Genomic DNA, 18,983 nt, shown 5'->3' with positions numbered 1-18,983 from the left:
CACTAGTGGTAGAGAGAGTCACACTACAGGCATGGAATGAGAATCTGGAAAAAAATCCAGGAAATAATACAATTAAGGCATACAGAGAAAAGTTATAGCCTTAACAAAAAGGGAACAGTGAGACTATTTCTTTTAGCATGGAAAAACAGTGATGTGGAAACATGTCCTGTACAACAGCATTTGGGAGTGAGGTCGGTATGGAGGCACACTCCCCTGAAAGAGTCCTGGGGTGAAGAGCAACAGATGGCATGAAAAAGGAATGCCCACTTGACTACCCAGGCCCCAAGATGGCACACATGCCCATCATCAGCTGTTCCTGCCTGCACCACTTGTAATTTCTCAACAAAACCCAAAAACAACCAAACAAATGGTGGTAATAACCCCGCTGAGTTTTCAATGAAGTAACTCTAGTGAACATCTTCTCGTTCAGCCTTTACCTCAGTACTTGGTCAGCACAGGCTTGCTGGCTGCTTTCCTTGTCTTCCAGACCTTCAAGGTATTTTACTCACTGAAGAAGAGACTTCCCAATTAAACTTTATTAAATTCAATCTGCTTGGTGTTCTGTCTTCATAAGTAAATGTTTTCATAGCAGCAAGTCAGTATCCATTATTGTGAAGTATGCTTTCAATGAAATTTACACTCCATCATGAATTGTTTGTTCTCCGTGAAGTTCAGTTTGCCAAATGTAAATAAAGTGCACAGCTCTCATTAAAATTCAAGCCACTCTGTCATGTAAATACAGTTAGATGGTGAAATCTCACCACCTTCATGGCAGTCCTCAAAAACCTTTAAAAAATAAAAAGTCTATATTCAAATTCAAGTTTTAAAATTTCAAATCCCCACTAATTTAAAGCAATATTAAATGAAGAAAAGAAAGAAAGAAAAAATTCTTTGAAACAGATAAGGACTGGAGAGCATACTGTAACAGTGCCTACTTTGTGATCATGGTTAACTATAAGCTTTTATATTTTGGTTTGCTTGGTTCTCTTGGTTTTTGCTTTTTAAGACAGGGTCTCACTATGTAATCCTGGCTGTCATGGAATTCACTATGTAGAAAAGGCAGGCTTCAAACTCAGAGATCCAACTGCCTCTGCCTCCCAAATGCTGGGACTAAGGTATACACCTCCCTGCCTGGCTTGGAGGCATATTAACACAGCATGAAGACGAACCCATTCACCTGCCCTTTTACCTGGGTAAAAGGCTATTATTAGCAGGTGCTTAGGAACGAAGGAAGTGAGTCTACATTGATGGACAACAATTTAATTTTTACTAAGTTGAAGATATTCTGTGTTTAAGTATCTTCATAGGGTGCTAAGTAGAATTACCAGGATGTTGGCTTCTGTCTAGGAGTTGAAACTGGGTCACAAAGAGCTCAGGGGTACAGACAAAGGCTATCATAATGAATATGGCAGAGCAGCAGCCCACGAGTATCAATGCCACAGATAGGAAGTACCTTTGGCTCCTATAGCTTCAGGAATGAATGAGCAAAAGTGCTAAGGAATACTGGGGAAAGCATTATGTTTATCCTAAGTGATATTTTCTGCTTAATTTAACTTTCTTCTTTTTCCTGGGGAGCAGGGGGGCACTAGGGGATCGAATCTGGAGAAGAGAGGACCTGGGTACACTAACCATGTGCTCTGCCACTGAGCTACACCCACCCTGAAGTTCCCTCACTCTTTAGGGGAAAGAAATAACATCACTAGCTCCAAAGACACAGGAAGGATTAGAATATGTTTGGTTCATAGTGAGTTTTCAACAAATACCATTTCCTTCCCTACAGAGAAGAATGGTTGGTCTCAGTGAAAATGTACCCATTTCAGGCCCAAGAATAGAAGGGCATGTCCCTAACCTGAGTGTTCCAAGAAAGAATGTAAGTCCTATTCATTAACAGTCTGCAATCCATCAAGGGTCTGGGGGAGAGGTTGAATAGCTCATGTGGCACTTACAGGTGGGAAGCCTGCAGTGCCTGTTGTTTCTTTATGGCATCTGCATATAACGGGGAGAGAAACCACAGTGAAGCAGCTTTCACTTACGGGGCAGAGTCCACAGGGTGCCCGGACCACGCCTGTAGGTGGGAGGATTGGGTTGACTGCCCTGTACAGTTTCATGTGTCCATCTACGCTGCCAACAGTGCCTTCCTTCGCAGCAATGATAGTCATCTCCACTTTGCCATCATAAATGAGTGTGTTCAAGATGGTTTCAATGTCCTCCATGGACAACTCTACCTAGAAAGCAGTATATAGAAAGCATCATGAAGGACATGAACCATCCTTTCAGAGAAGGTATTAAAAACAGCAGTGGTCACAGCTGCTCAGTCAAGTGTAAAGCCATGCTCTGGGGAAGAGTAATGGAAGGCACAGATAGAGTAAGTAACAGTCCCCATGAGACAAACCACTGACATGCTGAGGACAGGAGTCTGTCTTCAGGCTGAGCCTCATGCTGCTGTCATCATCCTTTAAAAGAAAACCTGCAAGGCTTATGAAGTGACATTCCTTTGGCAACCAAAAACCCACAAAGAAATCTCTCTCCCCAAGAATTTGATGGACATTCTTAAAATGTCTTTATAGAGAAACATTTGAGACATGAAATAACTTGAGTTCCTAATTTTTTATCAATGAGAAATCTGGGAAGCAGGAACTGAAAATGACTTCTCCAAATGACACTTTGATGCAAAGCATCATCGTCCTTATGTAAAGGTCTTCAAAACAGTCCTTACATTTGATTAAGTAAGAAAGTATCAATAAATCATACTAACACCGTAACAAACAACTATCACACAATTAAGAACTTATTAGGACACTTTCACTATGAACGGGACTGCCAGGACTGTACTGAGAAGAGCTCAGCAGAGTCAGACACCATAGGGCCTCTGCCTACCTCAGGACAGTGCTTTTCCAAAATGGGTTCAGCAGGATGTGTGCCTGGAAGGGCGGATGGGTGAAGCACAGCAAAGCTACAGCCGTGTGAGGAACACTAGCGCACATAGACAGGGCAGAAACAAGCTCTCACCTTGCTGATGCCCAGCTCACAGATGTACTTCCAGACTTCGTGTGACGATGCAAATGAACTATTTCTTTGTATCACTGGATTCTGTTTACTTTCTCTTGCTGTCTCTGCCTGTAAGATCAGAAAAGGAGGCTCCAGCAAAAATGCATGTTAGTGCTAAAGTTCTGTGCCATGCCAACAGTAGCACATACGGTAAATATTTCCAAGTTTTAGGGTTTCGATCTTTTACACTATGATATACAAAAGTCAATCTTTCACAAAGCCACTTTTTTTTAAGGATTTGTGATGTTTCCTTAATGACCTCACCTTGCTTTGTAGGAATTTGAAACACTGTTGATTAAGCACCTCAACAAATTCAGATTCAAAATCCTGGTCACTGTACCAGGCACCGCCAGTCACAGATCTGTCTGGCTGCAGGTTATAGAGCATATAAACCTTCTTTTTGGAAGCCTAGGAAAAAAATATGCACAGATCATTTCTTTATAAACATTTCTAGAAACTAACAGTGAACAGTTACATATTTTAGAACATTTAGAACAGTTAAATATTTTAGAACATTTTTCAATGTACAGAATTACTGCAAAGATAGCAGAGTTACTGAACTTGGGACTGTCCTCTAAAGAGGCAGCTATCTTCAGTGGGAAACTATACTGCAGCCAGCACTGTCCATGGTCTGCTGCTATGTATAGGACATCAGAAGCCTCACAGGAAGGGAAAGAACACTGCTTCAGATACAGTGTGGTGTTTAAGCACATTTTCCTTTGTCTTTCCTTTTATAGACACCATTTCTACAACTACTTAGGTTAGCCCCTATTCTTCTATCCCCTAGTGGTGTGGTTTCCAAAATTCTGTCATAGTTATTTTAATTTTTAACATTACTTACTTAATGTGTGTGGGTATGAGTGTGTGTCTTAGCTACCCACAAAGTCTAGAAGAGGATGTCAGATCCCCTAGAACTGGAGGCGCAGACGGTTGTAAGCTGCCATGTAGGTGCTAGGAATTGAACCTGGGTCCTCTGGAAGAGTAGTTAGTGCTCCTAACTGCTAAGCCACATCCAACTACTAATTTCTACATTCCACTCTGGCATCCCCATAATGTCTAAGTAACTCTTAAAATATTAAAAACAATGCAGGTGGCTGGGCATGGCAGCACACACCTGGAAATCCCATGATTCCAGTGGTTAAGGCAAGGAAGACCCTGCGTTCAAGACCAGCCCTGGTTATATTATTATTTTTTGGTTATATTATTATATATCTTGAGACCCCTCTCTCAAAATAAAATAACACAGTACAATTAAGATTACTCTGTGCATTGTCTATAGGTTAAGGCTTTTGTTTTATAGAACAGTTTAGCTGCCCCAAAACATCTGCGCTTCATCTACTCTACATTCCCTAGACCTTACCCCTAAGACCAGCAAACATTTAACTTTTTACTCTCTTTCCTACAATGTCAACTAGTTGGAATCACAGTGCTGCCTTGTCAGTATGACTTCTCACACCAACCAATAAGCATTAAGACCACTCTATGTCTTCACAACAGGTCAACTTTTTTATCAACGAATATTCCAGAGAGAGAGAGAAATGGAAACACAAATTTGGTGTAAGAGACACAGGCAGGGATCTTTCTTTGACTTGTTCATTAACATACTCCAAGTGCAAAACAGTACCTGTCATATTCCAATCAACAAACACTTGTTGAGTGAGACAGTGTGCTAGGATAAACTGAGTTATCTCATACAACACAACAACTAGGGTATGACAAGGCTCCAGACTCTCTTTTCCATAGAGCAGAGGACAAAGTTGGGAACAGGAGAGATATCAAGAGTCCAGTATGCAGCAAGTTAAAGTCAGCCCAACAGGGGCTACATTTTTAGTCTTTAAAAACAAAACAAAACAAAACAAAAACAACAAAACTATCTGTCTTAAATCCCACATAAACTAAGGAATGAGGCCAACAACACAGCCAGCTGGGCAGCCTAGTGAACTGCACGGTGGAAGCCAGAAAGCCAGCTACTCACTGCTACAGACTTCACAGCTTTAATTAGCTTTTTACTTTCCAAATTCTTGAGAATTTTGTTGATTTCTGTTAACGGCAAGTTACTTTTGTACCGAATATCTCTGCTCCATATTCCTGTAAGAAAATAGAAAAGCTGATAGCACATCATTTAACTCAAAGTTCAGAACTGTTTTCAGAAACTAAAACCCGAAGAAACCAAACCAAACCAAACCAAACCAAACCGAACACTGGGATAGAGACAGACTACAAGAGCCAGTGATAAAGTATATGCTTTCTCATTCTAACTGAACATTTCCTGGAACCTTGGTGTGGTTTTGTTTGTTTTTTGAGAGGACCTCACTATGCAGCCGAGGTACAGACCATGCTGGCCTTGAACTCAGAGATCCACCTGCTTCTGCCTCTCCTCGAACTAGGATAAAGTGATATATCACCACCTAGAGGGACATTTTCTAAAATATATATATAAAACAAGAACATTTTTGTAATGAAAAAAAAAAAAAAAACCAAACCCATCAAACAAACCACGAACACTGTTGAATTAGCTTACATCACGTCTCCTTTCCAGTCTTTTACCCTAATCTCATTTTCCTGAGTTTCACTTCGGTGGTGCACACCTTTAATGCAAGCACTTGGAGGGCAGAGGCAGGTGGATTTCTGAGTTTGAAGCCAGCCTGGTCTACAGAGTGAGTTCCAGGACAGCCAAGGCTACACAGAGAAACTCTGTCTCGAAAAACAAGAAAAACGAAAACAAACAAACAAAAACCAAAAAAAGACTGTAAGTGACAAGAAACTTAAATTTGAATCATGCTCATCTGCCATCTTCAACCATGGGGTTGGGGGATACAAAAGTTTACCTGCTTTAATTCATGTACATCTATTATTTAACAACATTCTACTTGTAAGACGGAAAAAAAATAAGGCTATGTATGGTTCTTAAACTCAATAAATACCCATTGTGGGAAGTTATGAGTTTTCCTTCAAACAAAGTTGTACATGAAGAAAGAGACTATGTACAAAACATACATGCTTAGCTGCATCTAACAGGACATGCCTGCAATCTCGAATATCAGGAAGACCAGACAAGAAGATACTGAGTATGAAAGCCTGGTCTACAGGATGGGACCTTCTCTCTTAAACAAATGAACAGAACACTTTTTTAGGTCTAGCCCTGCAGACAGCACCTCACCCTTCCCATGCTCACCTTTATTCCCTGCATCCTCTATGATTTGATATACCAGTTTTTCCTGGTTATCGGACCCTTTCATTTTACTGCAGGGAATAAAGCAGAATTAAAAAGGAAAAATTGTAGGCTGTGTTATCATCTGTATGACTACTTCATTAGCAGACAAGGCTATCACACTGACTTATTTAGCAAAAGAAAGGCTTACCTTAAAAAGAATGAGACAGAGCTGTGTGTAACAATATGAAAAGATGTCCAAAGTACAATAAATTTATTATTTATATATTTATATATATAAAAAAGTTACAGAACAGTATGGATAGCATGATCCAGTCTTGTGAGAGAAAGAAAGAAAGAAAAGAGAGAGAAAGAAAAGGAAAAAAGAAATAATATATATAGAATCATCCATGAACATTTAAATCTGTCTAGAAGGAAATAACCAAGAGCAGGTCGTCTGGGAAATGGAAACACAGAACAAAAGCAGGGATGGCACAGTTTCTTCTGTGTTCTTATTTTGAGGCAGGATCTTTGGACGCACAGCTTAAACTGTCTTCAACCTCATCATTCTGCCTCTGCCCGCCCAGTGTCAAGACTATAGGTGTGCACCACATACTGAGCTACATTATGTACATACAGTCTCACATAGCTCAGGCTGGCCCTCAACTTGCTGTGTAGCTCAGGATAGCCCTAAATTTTCTGCCCTACTTCCCAAGTGCAGTGATATGGGTGTGTGCCACAATACCTGTTACTATGTTAGCATTTGTTTTTAATATGTACATTACTTTTGCAATAAACACATTTTTCACAAAATTAAAAAATAGGTGCTTACCCAGCATTCTGAGAATCCTTTATTCTATATAAGAGGCCTGTATTACTCCTTAAAAGATCCAACTGACCCTAAAGCATTTTAAAATAAAATATCATAGTCAATTACTCTGGAAATATATCAGTTCAGATGGCAAGTTTACTACAGTTTTAAATGTGTTGATTATACACACTATTCTGCTACCCACATTTGTCAGTTCTTCATCCGAGACTGAGGATTTTGTTTGCACACCTCAAACAAGGTATTTTTTAAAACTAATATAAAGATAGTTCAAGCTAGAGATACTAATTGTGTCCCATATACTAACCTGGTTTCATAATTTGGCCAGGGCACAAACAAGTTTGTTTTTGTGTTTTTGTGTTTTTTTGTTTTTGTTTTAGTTTTTTTTTTTTCCGAGACAGGCTTTCTCTGTATAGCCCTGGCTGTCCTGGAACTCACTCTGTAGACCAGGCTGGCCTTGAACTCAGAAATTCGCCTGCCTCTGCCTCCCGAGTGCTGGGATAAAAGGCGTGCGCCACCATACCCAGCCACAAACAAGTTTTTAAAAAAATCTATTGTCAGTGGTGGTAATGGCACATGCCTTTAATCCCAGGGCTCAGGAAACAAAGCCAGGCAGACATGAGTTTTAGGCTAGCCTAGTCTACAGAGTTTCTGAACAGTCAAGGCTATACAGACAAACTCTGTCTCAGGGGAAAAATTACTTTATTTCTTATATATGGATATTTTGCTAGCATATATATTTGTGCACCATTTGAATACAATGCTCATGGAGGCCAAAAGAGGGCATTGAATCCCTGGTATTGAAGTTATAGCCAGGTGCAAACCATCTTATATGTGGGTCCTGGAAATCAAACTCAGGCCTTCGTAAGAGTAGCAAATGCTCTTAACCTGGGGGAAGAAGAGACAGCTCAGCAGTTAAGAAGAGCACTAAGAGTTCTTACACAGGACTGGGGTTCAGTGCTCAGTACCCACATGCAGCTATCGACAATCTGTAACTTCAGTTCCAGGAGATCAGTGTCCTCTTGTGTACGGCATGCATGCAGTGTACGGACAATACATGCATGCAAAACACTCACACACAATAAATAAAAAGAAATCATTTTTAAAAAGTTGTTTTAGGATATATATATCTATATCTATCTATATACATATCCATATTGAATTCTAAATAAGTCCAAATTATATAAAATATGGATAAATACAATTAAAATAGAATTTGTACTGATAAAAATTTAGTCCAGATAAAGTATAAACACGAATATTCAACAGTATACTAGGTTAAACTATAGTTATTAATGACACTTACTAACATGTACAATTAATTGTGATAGGAGAATTAGGCAAAAAGGTTAACCAGTGAACAAAAGGTCTCTTGTAGTGGTATTTTTATAATGAAGCAAAATAAGATAAATCATGTTCTATCATGCTTTTGAACCTCCTTGGACCTGAGCATCTTGAGAACCCAGATGCATGTACCACTGAACTTGCAGCAGTTATATATAACTATAGCCAAGAAGGGGCCCTACTGCATGTTAAGAATGTAAAATAGGTTTACTTACTGGATGAACTGCAGTGCCCTCCCTTCTTCATGAAATGGCAACATGGGATCACAAAATTCAATTCAGAGGTCCCCATCTGTCCTTTATTCAGGCTATTCTGGCCACTCACTAAACACCTGTACTGCACCATTTTAGGATAGCTGTTTGTTTTTTGGTTTTGTTTTGTTTTTAATTATTTTTATTTTTAATTGTATGTCTACAAGAGCAGGTGCATGGGGAGGCCAGTCCAGAGTCAGAATTGGAATTCCAGATGTGAGCCACCCTGACTGGAATTGAACCCAAGTCCTCTAGAAGAGCAGCAAGTGCTCTCAACCACTGAGCCATCCTTCCCATCCAGGATAGCTGTTTAAATGGACAATCTGTTGTCGAATTACAGAACAGAGGACTGAGCATAGGTGAATATTCTACCTCTGAGCTACACTCCAAACTCTCAAGGGGAAGCACACAGGTGACGACAGCACTGGCTGGCTGGCACTAAGCGAGAAACAAGGGTGCATGCACACTCAGAAAAGGGACTGTGGCCTAACCTGGGGCTCCAGGTCTCTTCCTGGAGATAGCAGCAGAGCTGAGTCCTAAAGAATAGCAACGAGTCTTTCTACACAGAAAAAGGAAGCCCAGAAATCCAACTTCTCTTCTTTGGGTGAAAAGAGAAGTCACTGGCCCACTGTTTGCTTTTTTATTAATAAAATTTCATCAGAAAAAAGCCACACCTATCTATTTATGCATTATTGTTCATGGCTCATGACTGCTTCTTGTTAAAATGACAAGTGATACAGTTGTGACAGAAACCAGATGGGCCACAAAAGTTATTTTATTTACTACTTCATAGAGAAGTTTGCCAATTCTGAGCCACGAAGGTGAAGACAAAGGTGTGATAAAAGAGTCGACTATCCCTATAATCTCTGCATCTAGAGCCTTGAAGTATAACACAAGGCTAGAAGTTTAAAAAAACAAAACAAACACATAAACAAAAACACAGTAATTCAGAAGAGGCCTAGTGTAAGACTCTAATAAAGCCAAACCAAAGAGTCCTTAGGAAAAAGGCATATAATGGTTTGTGAAAGAAGATCAACATAGGAGATTTAAAGTATGTAGTAGGACATTTTTCAAATGCTGCAAGAGAGGCATTTGGGCTCTAGGCTCTTGGGCTTCAAGGAAACTCTACTGTACTGTCTCTGAAGCTGAGGCTGTGCTTCGTCCCAACGACCCTCAGTGGGACTTCTTCCTGCTCTTGACAAGCTCAGAGTGACCCTGTGTTCCCAATCAATAGGCTATTGATAACTCCCAAAAAACTCACAGTGGAAATATTTTATAGGGAATGGCTAGAAGCTAGCAGGAGGAAGTATAACAAGTCGAGAACAGACGACACCCACGTGTCTTTTTTTGTCAATGAAGCTAATAACAATTAGTTATAACAGAATTGCATGCAGTCCCTTCATCTTGTCAAATGGCAGGCAGATGAGTATTTTTTTTCTTCCAATTCAGACATTCTAATCCTTTCCTTGGTTTGGAATCAAGCCACAAATTTTGGCCTTACAATTAGTATATTGGCTTACTAGAAAGGAGGCTTATTATGCAATTATTGCTTCGTGTAATCAAGGTGGGGGAGAATTCTTGTACGTCTCCTGCAAGCTGGAGACTAGAGAAGGCTAGCGGCACAGATCAATGGCACAGACCGGATGCATTAACCTCCGTGATGGGAAGTCAATGGTATAGATGGGATCCGAAAGTCTAAGGACAGAGTGGTGAAGGCAGAAGGCTGGCCCTGGGACTCAGAGTGGGCTGGGGCAAGTTCCTCTGTCCTCCATGTCTTTAGCTTAGGTTGATACTAAATTGGATGGTGCCGATCCACTGTCTACAGTCATCAGTTCAAATACTACATTCTAGAACATCCCAGAAACAGCATACAGGCAGATATCTAGGATCTCAGAGCCCAGCCAAGCTGACACATAAAGTTAGCCATCACAACGATGTGACAGGAAGCAATGAAAAACAGAATATACAACAAATTACATGAATTGGTTGACTTCACCTTACCATGGATAACAGTCTATTGATGGCCACTGCCCGCTGCTGGGCTTCAATGTGAGGCATTTCGTTCTGAATTACTTGATCTGTGATTCCATGAGGGAACTGGTGGCATAATTCTATAATTCTAGGAACAACGGTATAAATGGTTTATGCTTGCTTGCTTTTAAAGGCAAATAAGGAATTTACATAATAATCAAGCTAAAAAGCTCAATGTTGTCAATGGGAATAAGTACAGCAAAGTGACTCCAAGGTCTGTGGGCAGAAAGCAAATAGAATATGCGGGGGATGGGGGGGGCAGTGATTCACCGTAACTGGAGTCTGAGAATTATCCCCTCCAAACAAACTGGAGGGATTAATTTGTTTGGAGGTGTAATAAACTTATTATCCACAATAATAATGTTGAGAAAGTCGTCTTTTAAATACATTATAACCTAGAAACACATGTGCACTACGGGAGTTAAGGCACTCACTGAACCTACTTGGCTCAATGGTCCTTTGTAATCACAAACTGAACCCTAATTTGGCCCGAACGTTCTCTTATAGAACTTCCCTTGGCAACCGAGCAATCCTGGATTCGAACACCTGTCCAAGAACTACTGGAGAAATGCAGGTCTCTCTTCTGGCCCTGGCTGCTGTCACGTTCCAAGTGCTCTAATAGAATCCCGGAGAACCCAGTTCCACAACGTTTCAAGCTGTCACGCTGCTCTGGAGCTTCTGAAGAGTTCTACTCTCCCTAATCGGGAGGGGGCGAGGGTCGCCCAGACACCCGGCAACCCCGCTCCCGCGTGCTCGACCAGCCTGCCCCAGCCTCTCCCCGCGGGACTGAGAGAGAAGGGGGTCCGGCTACCCAGCTGACTGCTCGCTTAGCGACCGGAGCCTGGCTTTATTGCATTACCTGTTTTCTATCTCCACCGGATCCGCGTCCGGCGGCTGCACCTTCACCTTCACCTCCGCCATGAGGGCAGTTTTGGAGACTAGAGGAAAAGTAGCCCCTCGGAGCGCGCTGGAAGTCTCGGAACCGGTGGAGGCGCGCGCCTGGGACCGACGCGTGAGAGAGGCGAGGGACCTTCTTCATCCGGTCGCGCTGGGCCTTCTTCATCGGATCGGCTTGGGGCGCCCGTGCTGTGCCTGCTCCGCCTTGCTCGGCAGGGTCGCCACAGCGACTCCCTTCCGTTGTCTCAAATTTCAGTGCTTGTCGGACAAGAGCCTCTGGCTCCAGTACGCACCCTTCAGCCTCTTCCAGCCGCTGAGAAGGCATATTCTTGGACACCTACAAGAAAGTGTCGCAGAAGGATCTGGAGGCGGGTACCAGACGGAGGCTGCAGCCAGAGACAAGGGCGGGGCTGGTTGCTAGGATGTCGATTTCCCTGCCAATCATCTGCTCGGCTCCCGATGGGCGGGGCGCGGTTCGCAGCGTCTGTGGTAACGCAAGCTGCAGCGGAGGAGCTTTGGTGAGACCGTGAGAGACCTGACAACGGGTTGGCGGCGGCGGTGCAGCGTCGGGGGTCCTTATCTCTGTCCTTGAGGCTGGAGAAGGGTGAGGAGAAGGGCATCTCTCACTGGGTTGGGAGGGAATTAGGCATCTCTGACTGCCTCGCGAGGCCGAGGACATGACGCAGGGTCTGGGTCCTGGTTTGGGCAGCGAGGAGATGGGTCAGGTGCAGGATGTTGGGAGATGCTGGTGGCATGACACTGACACCAGGCTGCGGTGTGGACCTAGCGAATCAGCCATCTCTATCTCCTTCCTGTGAGGTCCAGTGACCACCCCAGGTTTCCAAGAGCAGCTAATAGCTAGCCGTGAGCACTTCAGTCTCGAACCAACGGCGTTTATTTAGAATCTAGTTTTCAGCTATCTTTATTTTAACTGACTCTCACTCGAAGGGAAATGTGAAGGTAGGCGAATCCCTCTACATCCAGCGTCATTTCTGAAGGGTCAGATACCCGTAGTTTTTATTCTTGGCCCTCAATCTGGAAGAATCCAAAAAGGCATTAAATTCGTCTTTTAATTCTAATTATCTCGCTTTCCAGAGCAAGATATGTCAAAACGCAAACATGTTCACAGCAACATGATCAGAATTCCAACTACCACTTAAAAAAATGACCTCACCATTGCACAACAAATTGTTACATGAAAAATTGTAAGCCAGGCTTACTCTTTAATCCCAGCACTTGGGAGTTAGAAGCAGGTAGATCTCTGTGAGTTGGAGGCCAGCTTGGTCTACAGATCAAGCTCCATAACAGCTTGGGCTGTTACACGGAGAAACCCTGTCTCGGGGCGGGGAGGGGGGGCATGAGGATGCAAAATGTTGATTATAAAAGTGAGATGAATATGTACATTATAATTAAATAATTATGTAGCCATAATCGTTGAAGCAACAGTGCAAGTTGCAAATACTGGATTAAGAGGACTCCTCCCCACTTCAAAGAAAAGACCCATAAGGTTTCTGCCCTGCTAGTTATTTACAAAATAGCAGAGCTAATAGGAAATGATGGTTGTGGGTTTATATCCATGTCAACTTCCTTTCTATTGAGAGCTGATGCTCTGCAGTCTTTGCAGTATATTTTCCAAAATACAATATACTGCAGTGGTTTGCAAAGGTAAGACTGTGGGGGCTTAGAACCTCTTTTAAGATTTGGCTCTAAGTAATTCATGCTACGTGCAGAGTTACTTGCTCCCCTTATGTAATGAGTTGCCTTGAAGTCAGGAGAGTGTGTGTGTGTGTGCATGTGCGCGCGCACTGGCTGAAGGCAGTGAAGAGTGAATGATCTCAAGGGAACTGAGCTCAGAGCATTAGAGGTGGATTCTGCTCTGCCTCATCCGAGGACCCGCCCTTTTAAAGCAGCTCCAGCCTCCTAGCGAATTCATCTGTTTGTCTTGATTAGATGTAAAGTGTTTAGGTGAATATCCAACACCAGACGTCAAGAGCAAGCATACAGCCAACATGTAATAATTTCATTAATTGAACTGGGCGTTATCTGTAGGTGGCATATTAATGTAATGCTCTTCAGGCTTTAATGCATTTAAAATAAGTAGCAATCTGCAGTTTTCATGTTTAGGCATAGGTTCATGATGGAAATTTTTAATCTATTTTTTCTATAAGGAGAGAACATGACTGCTGGCTCAGTGTGTGCCCCTCAGATCATACCACTGCGAGTGCCTCAACCTGGAAAAGCTAACCATGAAATTGATACCAATACTCTTTTGGAAATGAAATCCGGTAGGAAAGCCATGTATTTTGAATTATTTAGAAATAACATTGCCATAGTCTGTGTTCATGTGTTACTGACTGATCTCTTTGCATGTTTTCTATATTGGGGCTTTAGACATTGGTAAATCTTCCACATGTTGAAAATGTTACTCTTTGATGGTTTGTACAGTGGTGTGTATGTGTTTGTTTTTCATGAGACACGCTCTAATGTAGTAGCCAAGATCAGCCTTGAACTCAATATATAGCCCAGCTGAACTTGAATTTGCAGCAATCCTCCTGTTTCAGCCAGGAGACAAACAGACCGGTAGTGGCAACACCCTTTTGATTCACCTGAGTCAAGGTTAGATATCCAGTTGTGTTCCCAACCTTTCTCAGGATGCTTATTATTTTTCTGAAATAATACATTTGACCTGCAAATACAGATCTTCCATTACGAACAGTTAGATATTGAATTTCAGTTTGACAACCTTGCTGGCCCTAGGCTCATTAGTTAATATTTCTGAGTGTCAGTGTCCTCATGCTAAGATGGGCAACCATACCTACCACCTGTAGCCGCTTGGAGGATTAAATGAGTGACTGTATACTGTTATATATCCATTGCCATATTGAGTGGGTATTACATCTGAGGCATGCAAGACTTAGCTCATTAAAAAACTTACTATTAAATCTGTTATATGCTTATATATAATCAATCTAAAGAATTTTCATAAATAAGATATATAAAATATTTGTATTGTGATGTTTAGATTCCAATTATATATGTATCTATTTAATTTTGATAGTTTAAATATATAAAAATTATTTATCAGCATTTGTAGAGGTACTTCTGGGCTCCTTAGTCAAAGATTTTTGAAGAATAAGCTATATATTATACCATGTTCTCTTTTATCTGAAAGGCTAGAGTGTTTAATAATTTAAACATATGAACTTATAACTCTTAGGAGAAGTAGGGCTATTATTGAAATGTGATTATATGAATGATAGGGGTTTCTATATTCTCTCATATTTAAATGTCAAATAAAGAGTTCCCACAGTTCAATACTAAAGAGAATAATAAGCCAATGGGCAAAAGAGGTGGTTATGTGGAACATGCCCCTAAAGCCAACATTGGGGAGGCCAAGACAGAACTGTGAATCTGAGGCCAATCTGTGCTGCCTAATGAGACCCTTTGGGGTACTCGAAATAGAGGCAAAATGTGTACTTATGGAGATAAAAGGAGAGAATTTGATTCAACATTGTGTCTATTAGCTTATAACAATGTTAAATAAAATAAATCTTAACTACTACAGAAACAAAGTAGTAGATAGCACTTAATATTAAATCTGCTTCTATGTGTTTATGCATATTAGTAATGTAAATGTCAGTCTAAAGAACTTTTATAGACAGCCGGGCGTGGTGGCGCGCGCCTTTAATCCCAGCACTCGGGAGGCAGAGGCAGGTGGATTTCTGAGTTCGAGGCCAGCCTGGTCTACAAAGTGAGCTCCAGGACAGCCAGGGCTATACAGAGAAACCCTGTCTCGTAAAACCAAAAAAAAAAAAGAACTTTTATAGATAAGACCTATGAACAAATATTTATATTAAAAGACTTAGACATATTGACACACACACACATATATATGAGGGAGGAGAGGGAAGGAGAGATGAAAAAAGGGAGTTTAGCAGCAGAGAGTTTGTGAGTGTAACTAGAGCCCTAGATTCAATCCCCACTGCTGCAAAATTAACAAATAAAAATTAAAAGAAAGAAAATAACAAATGGATGCACAAATCTATGTATTTGAAAATCTCTGTGCAGAATCTAAACCTTATCCTTTAAAGACCTGACAGTTGGGGTGGAACCTTTGGGAGAAGGTAGGGAAGCCGTGGAGTCAGGGAGGGAGGGACTAACAGGAGAGGACAACAGAGGGGTTAATTCATGGGACAGTGTCATAATGGAACCCACCGCTTCTCACCATGGCCTTAAGCTAATAATTACAGGAATGATAGGCAAAGGATATAAAAAACGTTTCTATGGGTAAGAAAATAAAAATACCATTTCTATAAATGAAAATAGGCTTCTACCCACCCCATTATCTGCTCACTGGAAAGAACTTTTCTTCTGTTTAGTTTATTAGAAAGCACTTCATTTCTGTCTGCGAAAATACATTTGGATGGATGATTGGTTACCATTTATGTGCCTTCAAATATATGCTCTATGAAGAAAGAAATATGCGAGATAGGACGTAGAATTGGTATACAAAGAGAAGGGAAAATAAAACATAAAGTGTATGTTTGCATAGATATGAAAGTTTTTCAAAGATATGCTATGGGTATCTGGTGTGAAGGCCATCTCATTGTACAGCCATTATTAACCTTTTGAATTTTGAATCCATCTGGGTTGTTTTTAAATATTTCTAAGAGGTATGGGAATCATTTGCTGAGAGAGGATAAAATACTGAAGAAATGCTCCAAATGAGTAGTTTTGCTTTCTATGCGGTTTGTGCTGTCTTAAAACTGACCCGTCTTCTATTTGAATTCATACCTATTAGAAGACAGAGAGCACAGTGGGTCAGGATTGTAGGCTGTGTACCCAGCCCAGCAGAAGTCAAACCACAGAGCATTAGGTCAATAGGTCAATTAATTTTGTGCATATTAAGATATTCAAAGCTACTGCCATTTCAACTTGGAGATCCTTAGTCACTTTCCCTTTCCTAAATCTTTTTGCTACTCCCATTTTCTTTCTTAAGAATATTTATATCTTTATTTTATATGCATGGTTGTTTTGCCTAATTGCATGCCTGTGAATCACATGCCTGGTGTCTACTGAGACTGGAGAGGAGGGCATTGGATTCCTAGCTGCTAGAGTTACAGACAGTTGTGAGCAACCATGTGAGCGCTGGAAATCCTTTGTTATCTATCAAGTTCTTTAATCTCTTGGCTACTCAGTTGCCACCAATAGAATGGGTACAAATTAGGACCTACCAAATGTAGTAATATAAATGAATAGATGAAGTGAGCTCATTCACGCAGAGTACTGTGTTCGCACAGATAACAGAATCATCATTCACTTACTCTGTGTGTGTGTGTGTGTGTGTGTGTGTGTGTGTTCTTTTTAACAGACTATAGTAGGTATACAAGGACTTGTTATTTCAGTGTTAATTATGGTTCTCCTATTCTGGATTTTTTTCAGACACCCCAGATGTCAACATATATTACACCCTGGATGGCAGCAAACCTGACTTCCTAAAGAAAGTTGGTTCTGGTGAAAATAATACATTTAAATATGTAAAACCTATTACTCTGCCTGATGGAAAAATTCAAGTTAAAGCTGTTGCTGTCTCTAAGTAAGTTAAGAGCATGGTAGGCAAACAAGCATAGTAGAACACACTAATATTGGTACACATATATGTGCTATCTTTTGTTCTTAGAGACAGGTTTCTCTATATAGCCCTGGCTATCTTGGAACTCTTTCTGCAGACCAGGTTGACATGAACTCAGAGATCTACCTGCCTCTGCCTCCTGAGTGCTGGGATAAGGCGTGCGCCACCATTCCCAGCTACATTATATTTCATTCAGTTCTTCTTGGGAGAATCAATGTGTCAGAAGGCCATTAATGACAAAGTTACACTAATTTCAGCATATATATATATATATATGTGTGTGTATATATATATACACATATATATATGTGTGTGTGTGTGTATATAAATATATATATGTTGTATTTTATTGAGGCATAAAGTCCACAAATCTTAAGTTTATAGCTCAATAAATGTTGCCTATATTAATAATAATTTAATTTCAAATTCCACATTGGAATTCTGGGGAGGAAGAGCTTTCTCAGGAGCTTCCTTTTGCACTAAGGAACGTGCTGTTAGTGAATGGTTCTTATATCCCCTGGGATGGGACATCACTATTTGTTTCATCTCCTGTTGACTTAACTGATGTTCAAACCTCATTTTAACTTGTTCAGAGTTCCATTTCAACTTGGTGGTCATTAGCCACTTTTTCCCTAAATCATCTGTTTCCCACTCCCATTTTCTTTCTTAAGATTTTTTTTCATTTATATTTGGGTTTTGTTTTTTGAGACAGGGTTTTTCTGTGTAGCCTTGCCTCTCCTGAAACTCAGTCTGTAGACCAGGCTGGTCTTAAATTCACAGAGATCTGCCTGCCTCCAGAGTGATGGGACTAAAGGTGTACATCACTATGTCTGGCCTTGATTATTTTCTTCATTTACTTATTTACTTGCCCCCTTTCTGTGTGTCTGCCTGTCTGTCTGTCTGTGTGTATGGGGGGGGGGGAGAGAATTGATTTCACATCAGAATATGGAAAGAACACAGTTGAACAAGTTGGACAAGAAGGGGAAAGAACTTGGGAACATGCTAGGAAGGGGAGGGTGTTGGTAACGATTGATAGCTCACACTGGCAATCTAATCCCAGGGTCCACTCACCCTCTGCCTCTTTAAAAGTCTTAGGATCAATAGCATCCTGTATCACCAACATATTTTGTCCTGTGTTGGACGTGATTATGCAGTTTCTCTTCTCTACCACTGACCTATGTGGGGGCCACAATATATTAAGCCAAGCAGGCACAAAAACTGGAACTATGGGTGGGGTTTTGTGACAAAGTAGTGGATGTGAACAAGCATCTGCTCACCCCAGATGGGGACAAAACACAGACCCAAGTACAGCTGCTACCAAACTTGGTGAGACAGTAGGATTTATGGGGCTTCCCCCAAGAATATGAGTGTGTACGAGAGGGGTACTTAAAACAACAGAAATGACAGCTGGATCACTCAGTGCTCACCCTAGCATGGGTTACAGCCCACAAAAGTTGGATCCCTGCAGCCTACTTTAAAACCTAACTTGCAAGTAGCTTGACATGTCGGAGTCAGAAAGTATCTCTTCCAGGCAGCTCTGCTGGCCCCTGCCTCTTTCAGGTAACACAAAGTAGCCAGTACAGTTTCCACATCCTATGTTCTTTCTACAGGCTCAATGACTTCTCCCAGAGTTCTCTCTGTCTCTGCTGCCTGTGGACATGGTATTCAGGCCTCATTGGTATTAGCTGGTTTGAGGCCTCATTGGGGCAGCTTGGCTCATCTGAGAGTATCTCTCCCCAGTCCTTACTTCTTATGTAAAGTCTGGGAAAGGAGGGACTAAACCTAGTAAGTCTAGTTGGT

General features: G+C 41.2%; 2 protein-coding genes across 6 annotated transcripts in view; one reads left to right on the top strand and one right to left on the bottom strand.

Moving 5' to 3' along the window:
• Positions 1–130: 130 nt before the first annotated feature.
• Positions 131–11,718, bottom strand: Polr3f (RNA polymerase III subunit F). Its single transcript, XM_021153943.1, has 9 exons — positions 11,514–11,718; positions 10,625–10,742; positions 7,032–7,099; positions 6,224–6,291; positions 5,024–5,136; positions 3,313–3,456; positions 3,010–3,117; positions 2,034–2,225; positions 131–786 (listed from the first exon to the last, which is right to left on the bottom strand). Exons 1-9 carry the CDS (start codon positions 11,573–11,575, stop codon positions 709–711), a joined length of 951 nt encoding a protein of 316 aa, XP_021009602.1. The 5' UTR covers positions 11,576–11,718; the 3' UTR covers positions 131–708.
• A 305-nt stretch (positions 11,719–12,023) lies between these two features.
• Positions 12,024–18,983, top strand: part of Dzank1 (double zinc ribbon and ankyrin repeat domains 1) — a 57,839-nt gene continuing 50,879 nt past the window's right edge. For all 5 annotated transcript variants that reach the window (XM_021155839.2, XM_021155837.2, XM_021155838.2 and 2 more), the window contains exons 1-3: positions 12,024–12,155; positions 13,720–13,836; positions 16,994–17,147. In XM_021155839.2, coding sequence (XP_021011498.1) covers positions 13,728–13,836; positions 16,994–17,147 — 263 coding nt within the window. In that variant the 5' untranslated portion in view covers positions 12,024–12,155; positions 13,720–13,727. The remainder of the gene's footprint in view (positions 12,156–13,719; positions 13,837–16,993; positions 17,148–18,983) is intronic.

The sequence above is a fragment of the Mus caroli genome, chromosome 2, assembly GCF_900094665.2.
Source record: "Mus caroli chromosome 2, CAROLI_EIJ_v1.1, whole genome shotgun sequence".
NCBI classification, from domain to species: Eukaryota; Metazoa; Chordata; class Mammalia; order Rodentia; family Muridae; genus Mus; species Mus caroli.
Note: the sequence above shows the minus strand (reverse complement) of the source record. Positions and strands in the feature narration are given on the sequence as shown.

Coding starts and splice junctions, on each gene's coding strand:
- Polr3f (XM_021153943.1), bottom strand. CDS start 11,575: ATGGCGGAGGTGAAGGTGAAGGTGCAGCCGCCGGACGCGGATCCGGTG. Junction 10,743..11,513: donor CCGGTGGAGATAGAAAACAG/GTAATGCAATAA, acceptor CGTTGTTCCTAG/AATTATAGAATTATGCCACC. Junction 3,118..3,312: donor TCAAATTCCTACAAAGCAAG/GTGAGGTCATTA, acceptor CTGATCTTACAG/GCAGAGACAGCAAGAGAAAG.